At 46.6% G+C, this 18,950-nt stretch overlaps 1 protein-coding gene across 1 annotated transcript in view; it reads right to left on the bottom strand.

Moving 5' to 3' along the window:
* Positions 1-18,950, bottom strand: part of USP13 (ubiquitin specific peptidase 13 (isopeptidase T-3)) — an 87,259-nt gene that overhangs the window by 21,462 nt on the left and 46,847 nt on the right. The window contains exons 7-12 of the mRNA XM_019503343.1: positions 16,867-16,961; positions 13,538-13,725; positions 11,494-11,565; positions 11,105-11,198; positions 2,529-2,654; positions 1,192-1,345 (exon numbers count right to left, since the gene is read on the bottom strand). Of these exons, the coding sequence (XP_019358888.1) occupies positions 1,192-1,345; positions 2,529-2,654; positions 11,105-11,198; positions 11,494-11,565; positions 13,538-13,725; positions 16,867-16,961 (729 nt within the window). The remainder of the gene's footprint in view (positions 1-1,191; positions 1,346-2,528; positions 2,655-11,104; positions 11,199-11,493; positions 11,566-13,537; positions 13,726-16,866; positions 16,962-18,950) is intronic.

Below are 18,950 nucleotides of genomic sequence, written 5' to 3'. Positions count from 1 at the left end.
TATCTGAAAATTAGGGATTTCTTTGAAATTGGAGAAAACCAGAATCCCTGCCCATGACTAGTCCAATTCCCACCTTTGGCTCTACCAGTGATCCTAGCCCTGCGCCTCCGTACATACCCGCAGGCTTGCTCCCGCAGGACAACCCCTGATATAATGGACACAATTGTCTCATACCTTTATTCCTTTTAAGATTTGCCTCTGCCATGTTATCCATGAAACACAGCCACTGCGCTTGGTTCAACAGATGACACTGAAACCATTCATTGTCCTTCCTTTCACTCTCTGTGAGACCTGTCACTAACAATGTAGCACCAGTGCATTTGTACGTATGCTGTGTCCCACCTTCCAGACTCTCAGTTTGTACCTTAAAACCGCAAGCGCTTTCCTGTACTTGCAGGCTGCCCAGTCCAGCAGGGGCCCCGATCCCAACTGGGACATTTTAATGTGAAAGCATACTACTCCAAGTAGATGCAAGTGTGCAAAGAACATGCACACCAAAGCAGCAGTGTGGAGCCAGCACCACTGCTACAGAGCCAGGCTGAGGCCATGCTCCATATCCCAGCCTGGCCATGCTGCAGCCTGGATCAAACCTGCAGGTGTGGAGCAAGAGTAAGTGATACAGGGAGGGGTGGCTGGGGAAGGGGGATGGAGGCTGTGGAGGTGAAGAAGTGATGTGGGGGGAGATGGGGGAAAGGGGTCAGGGATGGGAAGAAGCAGGGGGTGCAGAGGTGGCGGGGGTGCAGGCAGCAGCTCTGACCCCAACCTAGGGTTGGGGTCAGGGTTGGAGCCACAGCAGCTGCCTCCCCGCCCCTTGCCCCAGCCTCATACTCAATTCCAAGACAAGGGGCTTCTCTCGTCTCCATGTTAAAATTGAGGGGGATGACAACCTCATCTTGGAATCAGAGTAAATCTGGCATCTCTCAACGATAAAACACATTTGTTTTATTCACCTAGAAGGCAAATTAAAACAGGTTTCAACAGATCAGCCAACCTGAGCTCTGGATGCCTCTTCCTATTGGGGCACTCCCCCCAGGCTCTGGAAATACTCAACCAGATTTGACTCCTGGTTTTACCTCTGTTGCTTCCAACACACCCAGGGGCATGATGTTACATCCACCTTCATCTGTTCCCGATTGCTGGTTTTCGAAAGGCGGCAGCCACCAGCTGCCCCCGGCACGTTTCAGTCCTTACCTTTGTTTGTTGCTGCCTCCATAGCCACGGGCAGTTGCATGATATAGTCGACCCTCTCTGTGTACCGGACTTTCCGGGACTGGCAGCACTGCGTACGTTCTTCCACCAGGAACCGAAAAACATCGCTGGGGTTTTCCGAACCAACAGGGTTTCTCTGAAGGGAAGAGTTAATCCAATCACTTGAGCACAGTGACAGGAAATCCACATTTTTAGAGTCCAGGGGAGCTGGCTGTTTAAGGGTCGTCATCCCTGTCCCATGACCTCGCATCTGAAGACACCCCCCACTTGCATGGAACCCACCAAAATGCTGCAGTCTGGGAGGCGTCCCATGGACAAAAGTGCCTGCCCACTCAGAGCAATTTACAGGATGGGAACCCACCTCTAGACAGGATTTACTGAATGAACCAGGGCCAGGAAGGAGGCAGCTTATCAAAGCGAGGGCTCTATTATGGGCTATGGAAAATCCTTTGCACCAGTGTCAAAACAGTAGCAATTTCTTGTCAATTATCCAGCCGAGAATGCCATAGAAATACTACACCTCCTCTCCGCTCGTGTTAATTGTCTGTTATCAGGCTTGCACAGAAAGATATCTATAAATGAGGCCTGTAATCAGTGCATGGGATTCGGATCAGAATAACTTCACCCGGAGTGCAGCACATGAATGAGCACCCTTAATGCACATGAGGGAAGGCGGAGAATTGGTTGTCTTCTCTGTAAATCTCCCACTTCACTGCCTCCCGGACAGAATTAGCATTCACAATATTGACTCTTTTGCAGTACACTAGATTGTAGCTCAATGGCAGTGACATTTTATGTACAAATAATCTGCTCCTAAACTGACATAGTGCTTTCAGCCCAGCAGTTCTTCCTGCTGTAATGATTCGATAGCATGCACCAGGGATATGGAAGGGAGCTGGGCATGGTGATTTACTTGCTTCAGAAGAGGATGCAAAGGTGGAACAACAACAACATCTGGTCCATTTAATATTCACAGGCAGACTTGGCCGTTGTAAATATATGGACATGTAATTCTACACTGAGTAACAGCTGAAAGAGAGAATCACATTTGCTTATAACACTTACAGCTTGTTGATGCTTAACCTGCTTATAGCTAATGAGGTTGTACTGACATTTTTGGCTGGGTGACTGCATGAGACAGTAAAGATGGGGGAAAATGTCTTGGTTTAGAAACCAATGCAGTTAAAATTGGTACAGTTCGCTCAAGTAGCCAAGGCCTTGAATAGTATGTTAAGATACACTCAGACCACATCATGACCCAATTCTCATCCCCTAACAGAAGAAGAGATCAACCAAAGAAATAGTAAGCACACTCTCACCTCTACAAGATTTATAAGGTGCAGGAAAAACTCCTGTGCGTCTTGCTGTCTATTGGAAGAAAATTCAGGGTGCCCCTTACTTATCAAAGCCTTAAACATTCGAGGAGAAATCCCATTGTGCTGAGGCTAAAAACAAGTGAAAGAAATGTTTTTCAGAAGCCTTGCTTCACATTGCTCAGAATTACACACTGGCTTGCGACGGGTCAAGTTAAGTTGCAAAGAGCCACGGGAAATAAGCCGTCACAGCAAGCAATTCATAATTCACTATCCAGAAACTTGACTGACACAGAACATAAGCTGACTAAGAGCGCTCTGTATCTTTTCAGGACATCAAAGCACTTGAATTTAAACCACTGAAAAAGATCCAGAAATAAGCAGTAGACACCAGCCCTACCTTACAACCTTTGCTCTGCCGGGCTGAGCCCCTGGAGAGCTGCTCTAAGTTGTCTTGTAGCCGTGCTACAAGAAGCAACACGTGGAAGGAATAAATGCACCTTGTGCCCCGCTGAATTGCATGCTCGGTCACCTGCATACACGCCAGCGGCCCTTCCCTGCATGGTGGACAACAGACTGGCTGCAGCAAGGACTATTTGTAGCAAGTTGTCACAGTTCACACTGTGTGATATGAAAAGTGCATCGGCACCCAAAGGGATTGTGTACCCTGCATTTTTGTGCTGAGTTATGTGGGGTGCATGGGGAGAGGAGCACAACAACTCCCTTTTTCTGGCTTTGAGAATCTGTAGCAGTCGTGACGGGGCACAAGAGAGCAAAAATAAGTACATAAGAGTACAAAAATAAGTACATTCCCAGAGGGCGTCCTGAGGACAAGGGGGCCATGACAGGTGGTCTGCGCAAGGTGTGTGAAGTGGTTAAGAGCCACACGACCAGCCGGGACTTACTAAGCCAGCCAGAACTATGATTTTATCTTAGCAAAGTCCCTGTCTGGCAGTTGCTCCTGCTGTGCCTTGCACTGCCCACATCCTTTTGAAGGACTGGGTGCTATGAACTCCCTCAAGGGCATCACTCAAAGAAGATGCACTGTGGGGACACAAAGGGGCTGCTGTGTACCTTAATCCTCTATTCCCTGATTTTCTAATGTTTCAGTAAAGGATTGTCTGGAAGAGGACATGGCTGCAACCCACCAGCTCTCCATTTTCCCAATGGATATAGATATTTGATAAGGCTGATTATCAAATTACTTCTTTGATCGACTGGGGGTTGTCTTTGGATACCAAAATAGTCCAACTTACACTTCTAATTCAGGTCTCAGCTTTGCTGTGTCAGCAATATTAGACAGGCAGTAGCACCAGGTAAGTTAAGGCTGTACCTGGATTTCTCTTAAAACTGGTGACAAAGACTATAAACACAGCTTCTTGGGTTTACAGCAATATTTTAAAAACGATTCACATCATTCGTAAATGACTGGTTTTTTACAGCATGTTGCAGAGAAAAACATAGTTGGAGATGTACAATGACTGGTTTTAGCAGAGGCATATCACTACATTTTGTCTACCACCTGTCATTTCCTTCTTCCTCCAATAACTAAAGTACTTTAAAATACTTAGCTTTTACATCACTTTGAAAATCAGATCTTCAACCAAGAACTGTTTTTTGGGCAAAATTTCCCGAAGGCAGCCCTTGTCAAATGCAAGAAAAGAACAACTAGAAGCCCAGCACAAATCCTCAGGAGTCTGTCAAGGAAGGACTTTAACTCGCTGTATACAAGTGCTGCTCAAATCTGTGACCGCAGCATTCAACCCTGAGCCAGTTACTCTGACACCAGCCAGCCTGCAAATACTATGGCTTGCAACAGACCCCCCCAGCCCTGACGTACACATTATGTCCCCTGGCCTGCCACCCTGGCCTGAACCACATTGTTGTCATGATAAAAGATGGATCTAACTTTTTAAATATTGTTTCACCAATGGGACAGTGGGCTCTAGACACTAGCTTGCATCCATCCCAAGTGGGTTATAACAGTTTTGGAAGAGTCAGAAGCTAGGGGTGGCCAAAGTGTGACAAGTGCCACGCGCAGAGGCTGCCCGTGCCACATGTGGCACATGGCTGATCAGAGAGGGGAGAGGCAGAAGAGCAGCAGACAGGGCAGGAAGCAGAAGGCAGAGCAAGAGGTCAGGCAGCGAGCAGAGAGCAAAGTAGTTAGCAGAGAGCAAAGCTGCAGATTGGGCAGAGGAAGGGGATCAGGGTGGCACTCAGGGAGGGTGTGGGACTAATTTGTGGCAACCCTGCCAAAAAGGTTGGCCCCCACTGCTTTAAATGATGGGCATGCACAACAGCTGCAGCAGCAACAACAACATCAAGAACTTTATCGTGTTGACACGATGCAACATTTTGCCAGAATCTCAGGAACTCCTTGCTCAAGTGATTTCAAATTTGCCCCACAAACCCAACCATGGGACTCCATACTGTACAGCAATTTTCAAGGCCATCCAAGCCAGGATGGGTATTTTAGAGCACTTAGAAAACTTCACTGCACTGCGGCAAACCCATTCCCATCATCTCTATAGTGGTGTTAGCCCCTAAGTATGAAAACAGAAGTGGCATGAAATACAATGCACATAAACCACATTTTTAATAAAGGAAGCTTTCACTCAGGAGGCCTAATTCTGATCTCTGTTTCATTAACGTAAGCCAGAACTAATCTCCACTTAGATCCATGGAAATCAACAGCAGGCTCTCAGTTGTTAATGCTTGTTCAGCTGCTGGCAGGATGGCTGGGAGACTGTCATGCTGAGCTGCTCTTTAAGAACTTCTGTAAACATCCAGAGACTTGATAGTGATGGGATGAGTAGATGTGCTGGGGCTTTCTGAATTCTGAGTTATAGCATATCAGTGACCTTAACTGCTCCACATCAAAGGGGGAAGGGAGATTCAAAACTGGAACTTGGGCTACTGTACACCCGGCACTCTTCTCAGCCAGAAGCAAGCACCCTGCCTGGCAGCCGCCAGGCTCACCCAGATCATTAAGGCACTGGATTTGGAACTGAGCTTTGTTTCCATTTAAATGCACCTTTGATTCAACTATCTGAGCAGGAACAACAGCAATGTGCAATGCACAGCACTCTCCAAATGAGGATCTCACACATACAGAAAGTCCTTTCCTCCGTGAGGGCAGCTTGATCAATGTGATCCAAAAAACAAGAATAGTAGCAATGTCCTGAATTAAAAAAAACCCCAATCAGCTCCTAGCTGGTGACCCATGGGGACTTGGAGCCTCACTTCATTTTTACAATCAAGCGCCGCTCTTCCTATACTGTTTTATTGTGGTGGAAAGAAGATTTTAGCACCACAGAACTGGGCATATATATAGAAGCCTGAGCATACTTTCCTTATCAGCAGTTGCAAGACAGTTTAGCTAAATATAGACTAAACTGGACCACTGAAGGTCTCACATAAGTGCCTTGACAGGCGGCACCCACTGACATCAATAAGGGATGGATTCCCAAAGTCCTGGGATGTTAAAGAATCATTTGCACTTGGCAAAAAGTGTGAAGTGAACACAAAGCAAGCTTCATGTCACCCCCCGCCCGCCCCAAGCAACACAACACTTAAAAGGTGCAGCTGAAAATCCAGACACGTGCTACAGAAAACTCTGGAGAGTACAATGTGCACTGTGCTATACTTGCATTTTTCCGAAAATCTCCCACCACTGCATTGTTATCCAGACAGCTCCACCAGACGGAGGGACAGTGGAAAATGTCCACCCTGGCATTTTCATAAAAGCACGAAAGATTTGAGCAGGTGAAAAACATTCCGCCCCTGACACCATGTTTCGAGTTGCTGTAGCAAGAAGACAAGTGCAGTGTGCAAAAAACTACAACGTTACTTAAGCTAACTTAAGTAACATTGTACTTAATGCTACGTATTCTTGTGGTGACAGTAGATGGAGCCCTTTCCCTTAGAGCAGGGCTGTCCAAATTTTAAGTGGCTGGGGGCAACATGTTGGAGAGGCCACGGGGCTGTATACCACGTGCGCACAGGACCCCCCCCCCCCCGGCATCATGCGTATGGGCAAGCTCACCTTCACCCTGCGGTGTGCACAATGCCCTGCCTCGCTTTGGCTGCCCAGCTGCAGGTCCCTGCGCTGCATGGGCACTCCAGATGGCCAGCTCCTCTGGTGCTGCTGGTCATACTGTACTGTCCTACCCTGCCCCCTGTGATGAAGACATCAAGCAGAAGCTGGAGGAAGGAGCAGGACACCGCAGCTGCTGCAAAGCAGTTCATCAATGTACTTGCTCAGAATTGGAGCATCTGAATAGGAGCGGGGGTGTTCCTGGCTGTCACAGCTGGGCCACATCTGCCACGGGGTAGACACTGCTAATCACTATCAACACGAATCTGAAGAGAGTCTCCTAAAAGCCCTTCCCTTCATTTCTCAGCCTTTGTGACGTATTCATCTTAGCTCTTAACTTTGCAGGAAACACGAGCAAGATTCGGCAGAATTTCTATAACCCGAGTCAACCACGGCGCAAAGCTGCTCGTTCAGAGGAAGCATCCGCGGAAGCAGGGTTACAGAACACGCAGGCGGCTCCCACGTCCCCGAGACTCCATCTTTGTCTAAAAATCGGTTCACTGCAAAAGTCCCTCCCTGACAGTCTCATTTCAGGAGGGAGAAATCTTTGCATCAAGAACGTAGGGCGCACGGGGGCAGAGGAAATGCAGGTTTCCATGGCAACTGTCACTCGGCTCCTGTGACACAAGCATGTCCAGCTTCTGTTGTTCCTAAAAATACATCTGGGAATTCATCAGACGTGCCTCTTCCAAGAAGGCAAGTTCCTCTCCGGATACAGTATCCGCAACGCTCATTGCAAGTTGACCTTTCGTTTCTAAACATCCCGACCTCCAGGGCGTCGGGTTTGGGTCCCTGTGCTGGGCTGGGCTGGGGGTAACAAAGGTCAGCACAGACACAGACAAGCCAGATCCAAAGGCAACCATTATGCCAAAGTAAACTGCGTATACAGGAGCACAAATACAAAGCCGTCATGTGTGCATGGCCAGACAGCAGCTGCATTGCCATGACAACTAACAGATTGCTTTCAGGACACAAAAGACTCTCCCAAGGATTCCCAGTAGCACTGAACTGAAAGGTGAGGAACCCCAGTCAATGATACTCTTGCTCTCTTAAGGCAGAGGAAAGATGAGCTGCAAAAGAGCAGCCCGGGGACGACAGGAGACTGCATTGCCTATAGTCAGGGCTCCAGAAGTAGCAGCCAGTAAAGTCCAGAGCACAGCGAGCTGAAAGGGGGCACAAGTTTGCCATGGAGCAGCTGACATGCAGTAATTGTCCGTGAGTCCATTCTCAACCCACAATAAGTGAAAGCTAAGCCAGAGCAGTCTTCGATGAAACAGGGCTAAATTACCATGACTTAGCTTTTACTTACCATAGGATAAGAATGGGCACGTAGAAAGCTACTGCAGGTCAGCTGCTCTGTGCTAAGTCTGCCACCTCTTTTTTAGGTCCCTGTGATTTCTCTGCTTGTTCAGACCCTAAGAGAATGGGGTAGTTAACATGCCCCCAAGCCTGATCCCCCAAATCTGAGTTCAGCACCAGATTTGGAGCTAAATTTCAAAGACTAGACCTATGGCCCAAAGCACACCAAATGGATCCAGATCATGCCGGGACAAAAAGTGTTAAACCTGGAAATGCATCTCCACCACTCCCACAATAACTACACCCCACAACAGAACCATCACTGCTCCTGGATCTTACACCAGCAACCTCCAGTGTAAGACATCTCATCCATTGCACTAAATGCCCTGATGGAAAATATGTACAAGAAAGCAAACAACTGCGTACCAGAATGAACACGCATTGGAAATCTATCAAAGGCAAAAATACCCAATTACCTGTGGGGGCACACCTCTCACAAGACAACTACTCTCTCTCCAATCTCTCAGTTCTAATCCTCAAAGGGAATTTACAAAACACCTTTCTTAGACTAACCTATGAACTTCACTTCTTCATCCTACTGGATACAAAAAATCATGGACTAAATACAGGCATTGGATTTATGGCACATTATAACCTGCCTGCCATCTGATAACCGCAGACCTGCATTTTTCATATTGGCTTCTGTTCTACCCAGGACAGCACACAAAGCACCAACAAACTCTCCCTATGCCTGAAGAAGGGTGTTTGCGCCCAAAAGCTTGCAAAGAACACATTTTTCCAAGTATTTAGTTGGTCTAATAAAAGATATTACATCTACCCAAACAACCTTGTCTGCCTATGTCCTTAAACCAACATGGCTACAGCCAACAACCCTAAAGTCACTAACAAGAGTCAAAAAGCCCCCACGTTCTTCCCCCACAAATTGAACACAGAGCTTTAAACCCGAATGTTATCATCCAGGGTCCCTTTTTAGAACAAAGGGCAACTATAGCATGTTGTGCAAGACCCCAGTGCTCACAAAGCAACACCATTCAGGGCAGAAGGGCTTCAGAGACTGCCTGGGAGACGATTGCTGATGGCAGCCCAGCTTGAATTACTCCTTAGCTGTTAATGCAGTATAACCCACTTGGGATGGATGTTATAACCCGCTTGGTTATAGACTGCCTATTTAATTAGATAGACAGTCTAAAATATTAGGGAGACAATTGCTGATGGCAGCCCAGCTTGAATTACTTCTTAGCTGTTAATGCAGTATAAAACTAACTGAATGATAGAAAAACCTTCAAAAGAATGACCAGTGCAGCCCAAAATGTCTAATTCTGCTAAGATCCTATGGCCCGCGATATACAGGAGGTGGCTTTGTAATCTCTTATGGCCTTAAAATCTGTCCCACTATGAATCCTCAAGAATTAGCATTTGCAGAAAGTAAAACAATATAGCACTCAAACAGCAAACAGCAATTCCCACAGGTCCAACCTGGCGCTGTAACTTCAGGCAAGGAATTCTGACCTCCCCAAACTCATTCTCACTTTTCATCTCGAAAGCGCACTCCAGAGTAGCAGTTGTCACTATGCACTTGTGGAGGAGGAAGCTCCATTAACAGAATTAACCCCTTAATTGCTAGGCACCAGACCACACCTGTGAAGCTTACTCGCACAAGAACTAGGCCTTCCATCTCTTGGTCAAAACTGATCCTTTATATTGCTATCAGGGGCTCAGAGGATATGCCAGAAGTTAGATGGGCTTTCTGATGGCTGCGTGAATGAGAGCAGAGTCATTCATTGTTTAAGGAGACAAACGTACAGATAAATGAGAGCGCAGGTCAGCAGAGCAGCAATACCGATGACAGGTGGCTGAGGCCAATGGCAAGCGAATGGCAAAAGCAGCAGTAGTTAATGCAGCATTAGAAAGTGGCCCAACATCTGTGCCACAACAGGAGGATGCAGGAACAGAAATTAGGGAGCTAAGGAGGACAACATAGGACTTCAGACAAAATTTCTCTGTTGCTGCAGAACTGTTGCAATGTACAGCCCTGCTGTTTGCAAAACCAAAAAAGGCCACTTCCTCCCTAGAAGCTCTCGTTAATAGAGACAGATGGAAGCTACATCACACAGCTAGGGAGAGACGCCTCTTCCCACCACTCTTCTGTTCTTCATATATTACGGATTTGTTCTCATCCACAGCCCTACGTGACTGCTTTTGTTTTAGAGAAAAACTGTCCCCCTGTGATGGCATGGACTGGCTAGCCCCTCAAGAGGAAGGAGTTGTTGGGCTGGGTTGGCCCTACCCCTCCAGTATTCTTGCTACCAATGCCAAGTCAGAAGGAGTGGTATCAAAAAAAGGGGGAGGCAGACTCAGAGAGGGGAGGACTCTCAGTGCTGACTGAGCCTGGCTCCTGGTCAGACATCCTCTGAGGAGTAAGCCTTGTGGATTCCCAGGTCAGTGCAGGCGCCTGGGCAGACTGTAGCACGAGGACCAGGGAGGCACCCTGGTATCTATTTACACCTCCACCCCACACAAAGCTGATACTAGGTCTCTTTCGTATTAAAAATGATTCACAGTCTAAATATTGATAAGAATCCCTTGAAATGTCAAGAGAACCAAGAGAGAGGGCTAGTCAAACCCATTTATGTTCTTGTGACTGCCGATCAGCTTACTACAATCCTGCAAGTGAAAGGAGGCAGCTGTACAGAGACAGAAGTCTCCTGCACAACTCCATCTTCTTGTGTTCACCATACTGGAATTCCTCCTGGCTCCACAAAAATCAGTGGGAGTTTTTGCCATCGATCACTTTGGAGACAGCTCCTTTGCATCTTTAAGCTTTCATTTTGGACTACAGCCAGCTTGAGAAGTTCACTCCCCAACATTTAGGGCTCTCTAGCCTAAATAACCACTTTTTGGCCCTTGGTGCATCTCTACCTCTGGTTTGTGTGCACAGCAGGAGCAGCAGAATCCCTTCCAGGCAGAACCGTGGGGCCCTTTAAAACTTGCACAAATAGGTCCTGACTAATAGATTCCTGCCCAGAAGCTTATGCATGACACCTTGCTAAACATCCCGCGCTGGATCCAGCTGAACCCCCACGCTCTCCAGTGCCCATCACCTGTTCCCTCTTCTCAGGGCTTCACTTTTACCTAGTTATCGGGCTGCACATGCTCAGTCAAATACCTTGTGTTCTTCTTTCATCACCTGTTCAATAAGCTCAGATTTCATTGGTGGCTTAGAGTACTGGCCTGAAAGGAGGCCGTGTCCTAATTTAACCCTGTAGGGAAAGGGGAAAAACAAACAAACAGAAAAGACAAAAGAGATTTTCCTCCAGGCTTGGAGAAGAAAGAGCGACTGCAACTTTAAGCGCTTGAGAAAATGTTGACGCCTACAATTAGCGAGGCTGGAATATATAGCTAAGCATGCCTCGACCCGTGATCTCACTCCCCAACCCCTACCAAGATGCTAGCTCTCCCCTCTATTTATAGCCATTTTGCTCTGGTAGCTTCATGGCTGCATTATTAAGATTATTCTGGCTAGAAATGGTTAATAATAGCAACATGGCCACTTACATCTGCGTGTTGAAATCTTGCGTTGGATCGAGAGGCGAGAAGTCGAATATTCTAGGAAGGTTTCCCACATACCTGGGCGGTGAGGACAAAGAGAAGCACACAAAGGTTATAGCTGGCTTTCCTGGAGCGTCCTCCGCTAAGATATCTGGTTACCTAACTGGCTGTACTGCAGGGATACTTCAGTGACACCTTTCTCTCTTGGGAGAGCTCAATAGTGACAAAGTTTATAAGTCCCCCACGGCAGGGGTGTTTCTGTCAGGATGAAATTGTAAAGTTTTGCTTTCCTACCTAGAGAGGAAAAGGGTGCCAGGAGCTTCCAAACAAACCTTAAAGTCCCACCCCAGGTACTAGTCTTGAATTTGGGGTCCTAGTCTTGTCTCCGACACAAACCTTGCATGTGAGCTTGGGGAAAATCATTTAATCCGTGTCTTGGCTCCTCATCTGTAAAAGGGGCACAATTGTGACTCCCAACCTCACAGGGCTGGTGTGAGAAAAACTGTCCTAATGATTGACAGGTTACTGGGTCCCAGTTTCAGAAGAGCAAGACAGATTCACCCACCTATTGTCAATAAGCTCTAAGGAATACCTTAGAGCAGGGATACTCAAACCCTGGCCCAAAGACCAGATTTGGCCTGCAGAGCTGGGTCATGTTGCCATTCCCCTGCTGCCAAATTTCTGCATTCATGGGGAGCTCCATGGGCCAGATAACATGGGCTTGCATACTATATCGATGTGCAGGACCCAGCAGAGCTAGTGCTTGACTCTGGTGTGCAGGGATGGGCAGAAGCAGTGTGGGACCCATCAGGGCATATGGGGCCCAGTCTAGATGTGCTGGGCCTAATTCTGGCACCAGGGACCCAACCCAGTCTATGGATTAGCCCCATGCAGGACCAAAAGGTAAGGCACCACTGTTAGACCATTCAGTGCTGCCTCAGCCAGCCACAATCTCCATCAGAGTATTACTTTATTTGGTATGAACCATGAGGGTACAATTGAGAGCATATGTCCATTCATCCTGATCCATCTTCTACCCTTAAAAATCTCTGCTACTTCCCTTATACCAAATGTTTCTATTAGGTCCAACAATCACACTGCTGACAACAATCTCTTAGGAAGTCCATCCTGACAGAGACAGAAAAGTTGGCATAAGCGTCCAGGCATGAAAGACTTAATAAATCTACAGACACCACTCCATATGGCTGAGTAAACAAACAAACCAAATTCCCCCCACATTCTTTTCCAGAAGACAACTGTTACATGAAACCTGGGAAGATTTCCAAGATCTCAATGTGCCACTTTCAAAATGCACACTACTTCTGCTGGACTATAAAGGAACCCTCTAAAGCGTTATCATCACCCATGTACAATTATAAGGTTGCTCTCCTTGGAATGCCAAGTATTTTGCTCTCATTTGCTCTCATTTATGCAAAGTATTTTTGATCAATCCCATGGGAAAAATCTCAAATAAATACAAAACAACAATGTTAATTTATCAATTACCAGGAGAAAATGATTAAACAATCTATTTTTACAACTCAGATTCCCTTTTTTTCCATCCAGAAATTGCTCGAGCTCATAAGGTACTTCTCTCTCTCTCTCTCTCTCACACTTTGTAAAACTTGTCTTAATTTATATTTGTATTGTTAAAATGCTATAATTTTCCTAGAATGCTTAGAATTTTTCTGGGTTAAGTGTACTTATACCAGTACAGTTTATTCCCATATGAAAAGAGAAATAAGCTCTCTCTCTTCCCTACTTGTATAGCCATATCCATGCTAATAGGTACAACTCCATGGGTTAAACAATTTCTCATAAAAAGAACCAAGTGCTGCAAAATCTTTGGGCAGACTAGGCTAAAGTTTGCAAGTTCAAGAGTGATCTTTGGGCAGGGTAGCCAATGCAGATACTTTATCAGTTAATCTGTCACTGAACTGGATGGAAGAACCTGCTTGCACTGAGGGTGCAATATTGAAACAACACTCAGATTACAAAAATAAGAAATGACCATGCAGCCTGTGCAAAACCACTCCTGGGAATTACTTACGCTCGCTGAAACTCAGGGATGCTGAAAATGGCCTGCATGACAACGCTGATGTAGCAGCTATTTCCCAGGTTCTTCATGCCTGTGTATCCTGGGCCATACATGGGTTTCAGCTTCATGCCAGATTCCTGAATTACCTCCCACTCAGAGACTCTTGGCTTGATGTCGTTATCTCTTAGACTGTTCTCTGTCTGAATGCAAAGGGATTCTGTTGCATTTTTTTAAATAAAGCAGCAATTACAGGGCATTAGTTACAAACCAATGTTAATTTTCTAACGAGAAAAGTCCAACTGGAAAAGGAAAGAAAAAGATCCCAACCCTAAAGAACAAACTTCTGGATCAAAATGTCAGCTATTGAAGCACACTGGTTAAGAAGGGGAGACCAATCTCAGCTCATGAAGGTATAACCAACCTAGTTTGGAAACTGCAAAGAGTATGGCCATAGTAGCATACCCTGTGCATCTATACTACTAGTAGAACCTGAGGCAGCTAGGGGCCATCACCACCAGCTGCAGGCACAGCAGTGTAATCACAACCTTAGGTCACAGCTCAAGAGGCTCTCTCTAGGTCAGATGGAAGCAATCCAATGTTATGGTCTTGAAGACACTACTCTGACACGCCTATGCAAGCACAGCCACAGTTTGCTACACTAAACGTTTATTAGCAGTAGATTACTCATGCATAGGCATTTTACTAGCAGGCCCAAAGTCAAGGGGTTAAATCCTGACCCCTCTGAAATGACTGAGACATGTACTGCGTACTTATTAGGGTTGTTCATTCCTGAGGAGGAGCACTGACAGCCTTAATGGTGTCTTTAATAAATGTGGGCACTTGTACACATGATGGTCATCATGATGTACATGTGACAAAAATGTAATGTGTGTGACTTAATGCTATCACGCATTACACATGCACCAGTTTCGGGGGTTTTAAATGACTCTGCATTGTTGCAAATTAAACTACATCTGGATGTAGCTTAGTTTGCAATGTTGCAAAGTGCAATGATGCAGCTGTCAGCTCATTCCCTGGCCACGGGAGAGGCAGGCAGGCAGGCACGCAAGAAAAAAAAGATTGGGCCCCTTGCCACTTCTGCCTTCAGCAGGTGCCTGGTTGCCACAGGCACCTGCTGAAGGCAGAAGTGGCAAGGGGCCCAATCCTATATTTCTCTCCCTGCCCCCCAACCTGGGGGATGAGCTGCCAGCAGGCTCCAGTCCTTCCCTTCACAGCAGCAACACCCCCTGGGGCTGCCCAGGCAGGCTGCTAGTGGGTAGGTGCTATCTCAACTCAGATGCAGCACCCAGCCAGATCCAATTCTTCCCCGAGTCTGCTGGAGCTTCCAATGCCCCATGCACTGCCCCTGTCACTTTACCGCCACCTGGAACAGCCCAGGAATAGCCCATTCCCAGGCAGTCCCAGGTGGTGGGAAGAGTACACAGGGCACTGGAAGCCCCAGAGGGCTTGGGGAAGAGTTGGATCTGGCTGGGTGCTGCCTCTGAGGTGGGGCAGGGCCCACCTGCTAGCAGCCTGCCCGGGCAGTCCTGTGGGGTGCTGCCACCACTGAGGGAAGGACCCAGGTTACCTGCATCTCAGAGGCCACTCGTCCTGCCTGATGCAGGAGAGGCAAGCAGACTCTGAAGAAAAAAGAGGATCAGGCACCTTGCTGCTTCTGCCTTCAGCAGGCAACTGCTGGACACAGTGGAGGTCCTGATCCTTCCTCCCACCCACTGGCAGAGCCTGCCCACAGCCAGGGGACAGCCCTGAACTGCAGGGGCCCCTGGTCCTTCCCGCCACCACAGTGGTGCCCCCAGGACCACCCAGGCAGCCTGCCAGCAGGCAGGTGTTGTCCCACTCTAAGGCAGCACCCAGCCTGATCCAACTCTTCCCTGAGTCCACCCAGGGAGCAGCACCCGGTGGGCTTCCAGCGGGTGGGCTCAGGGAAAAGTTGGATTGGGCCAGATGCTGCCTGCAAGCTAGCAGCCTACCTGGGTGGCCCAGAGGGGTGCTGCCGCTGCAGAAGAAAGGACTGGGGCCCCTTGCAGCTCAGGGGCTGCTTGGCCAGCCAGCAGCTCACCCCCTGGCTGCAGGTAGGCTCTGGCTTGTGAAGGGGGGAGGGAAAAAAAGGATCAGGCCCCTCGCCATAACAGTGACAGAAGCCCCTATATTGAAATGGTGGGTTTCAATTAAAAACCCACCACTTCAATTTAGGGGGCAAAAAATAAAATCTTGGGGATTAAACACCCGTTACATGTACAAGCGCCCTAAGGCTCCTATCCAATGGTATCAACAAAGTTTTTAGTGTTAGACCTGAAAAGATATTTAAAATTTAACTCTTCACTTATCATTTATACAGTTTATTGCCCGTTTTCTTTTGCCTGGACAATGGACATGGACTAGTCCATTTCTTTCTCGTTCATAGTTTTCAATCCATCTCATTTTAGGTTTTTTGTGCATTACTACAAGATTGAGCTTGCAAACAAAAAAATGGCCCAGGTCTTATTTAGCATCTTCCATTCATCTGTAATAGCCATGCAAACACGGTGGGCACCATCATACCCATTTTACAGAGGGTGAAACTGAGGCATGGAGAAGGGAAGTGGCATATAAAAAGTCACTTACCAGCCGCTCATTGACAGAGCTGCCCCATGCTCTTCAGGCCCAGCCCAGTGTGCTCTCTCCAAACAACACTGCCTCCTCGGCCAGGAGGGAAACATATTTGTTTTGTATAACAACCTCTTTCTGTCAGGATTTCTCAGCTTTATGGACCCATTTCCATTTGTCTAAGGTTTAATCCCTTCTGTTGTTAACAAAATGCAATTTTGAGGCCATATTTGGTTTATTTTTTTAATTACCTTTGTCTCATCCACTTGTTTCACTGACCTGTAGTGGATTTAGGCTTTTTACCCTTAAAATTGCATGTGCCACAGGACTGTTGCTCATAAACTAGCTGCTGAGCACAGTTAAACATTCTCAATATTCATCTCCCTTATTTAGCAAAGCGTTTTAGCTTTGTGGCAAATGATGCACAAAACTCTGCAAGGTAAGTGTGCAAACTACAGACTAGAAGGGAGCCCTAGTAAAGGCATATCCCAGACCCTGAAGTTACACAAAATGATTCCTTACAGCTTGCAGCCCAGGGCACAAACATGGCCCAGGTGACAGTATTCTTCCCAAAGCTAAATACTATCTGAACAACTGTACACGAGCAATCACATGTACACAAGCTTAAGGAATCCCATTTTTCACTGATATGGTGTCTGCCCCAACCCATCCCGTCCCCTGCCCCCAACACCCCAAGTAGTACAGTGAGACTGAAGAACAAAGGTATTTCCTACCCCTTGCATCTGGAGCATGTCAATCCCAAAGTGTGCCAAGTGCTTTGCCACGTGTGGATCTAAAACTGCCTCCTCCTCCTCAAAGGAATAGACATCTATAAAAACAGAAAGAAGCAGATGTGATGACACACAACATGTTAGCCTCGGTTTTGTTTACCAACAAAACACTCCCAGAATAGTACTGCCAAAGACGGCAGTATCATTATTCTCTCTGGGTTGGTATACGACATACAGAAATGAGTAACTGCACAACTGTAAAAGCTGGGAAGTGTCTGATCCTCTCCAAATATATCCTCAAAGTATATATAGCGTATAGGTCTGATCCTCTTCAAATACATACCTTGAGAGTAATAGCCCAACACCCTCTGCTCCTGACTGTCAAATAGCCTCCAAATCTCCCCCAAGTCACAAGAAGCAAATTCCTTACTGATCAACAAACACCAAGCACCATATAACCCTGTCTTAAGAACAAATGCAAAACCTATCAACATATATCCACGGCTACCAAAATCACGACAATGAAACCATTAGAAATCCATGGATCCTGTAGATGTCTACCAAAATCACGACTATGAAACCATTAGAAACCCATGGAGCCTGTGGATGTCTACCAAAATCACGACAATGAAACCATTAGAAATCCATGGATCCTGTAGATGTCTACCAAAATCACGACTATGAAACCATTAGAAACCCATGGAGCCTGTGGATGTCTACCAAAATCACGACAATGAAACCATTAGAAATCCATGGAGCCTGTAGATGTCTATCATGGGACATGGTATACCTCGTTCAATGCATGAAATGCCCTCCTGGAAGCTATGTGGGTGAAACTAAACAGGTCTGACACTCCAGATTGAAGTCTCACAGGAAAGAGATGGGCAGAAGGTAGGTCGTGGTAGCACCTTAGAGACTGTTTCAAAGGGGCATGAGCTTTTGTAGGTGACAGCCTACTTGGCTCTCTGAAAAGTGTTCTTCCACAGGTGTTTGGGTGTCTTGGTCCTTTATCTCTTTTCTTGCCAAGTCCTTTCATAGCATCTGACAATCACTCCAGTTTTGACCTCATAGTCCTCTTACTCGAGAGAAATCTACAAAGTTTGCACAAGATGGGCCTGGAAACAAAAAAAATCCATAACTTTACTAGACACTAAACGTGAACTAGACACAAGAGGAGGGTTTCATAACTCATAATCTACCTGGTGGGTCTTCTAACCTCTCTGTACCCCACAGGTAATCACGACCCTTTTCCTTCCTGCATGGTCTTGATCTTTTACATAACTAGGTTACCTGTTCAATTGCACTTCTGCTTTGAAGCTACTTCCGATTGCTTCTTTTTGTTCCTAGTCTCCAGCCCTGTTTTCTTTTACATATGGAGTTAAATACAAGCCATCATTTTTTTCTGGTACTTAGCTTAAGCTGTACCTCTTTCTTTCCCAGACCTGAGGAAGGACAGTTTATGCCTGAAAGTCTATCTAACATCTCTCCCAACTATGGTCTAATAAACTATGGTCCAATAACAGTTGGTTTAATAAAAATACCACTATAAATTAAAGGCCCTTGCTTTTCACGTATTTCCTAGATCATTACAGCTACAACAATATCTAGTTCTATTAAAGGCTGTCAGGTTATACTACTTCTGCACTGAGGAGAGAGAGTCCCAATCACTTTTCTTTTGCTCTAGGCGATTGCTCCTTGGACACCCAACAAGACTGCACCAGAATTTCCTTCTCCAATTCTTTCTCCTCCTCCTGCCTGGAAACCAGCAGGGGTAGGAGAGAAGTGTGCAAGCCCCATGGGCTTAAGTTTCCCCTAGATGGGTGACATTGCTGCCCTGGTTGGTTATCACACAGCAGAATTCAAGTCAAGAAGGGAAACAAAGCTTGCTTAGCAAGAATGCTTTCTTGTCAAAACAGAAACCACCAAGGTTGAGGGGAGGCCTGAAAGAAAGGAAGGGCCCATTGTTCAGTGTTTGCCAGGAAAGATGAAACCTGCTCTGATCAACTAAATGAGGTAACAGATGTGAGAGATGCTGTAGCCAGACTTTAAGGACAAGGCCTCTGTCCCCTCCTTGCTCCAAACAGGGG

This window comes from Gavialis gangeticus, unplaced genomic scaffold (assembly GCF_001723915.1).
Source record: "Gavialis gangeticus isolate Ggan-Ray unplaced genomic scaffold, GavGan_comp1, whole genome shotgun sequence".
NCBI lineage: Eukaryota > Metazoa > Chordata > Crocodylia > Gavialidae > Gavialis > Gavialis gangeticus.
This window is presented reverse-complemented; position numbering and strand designations above follow the sequence as displayed.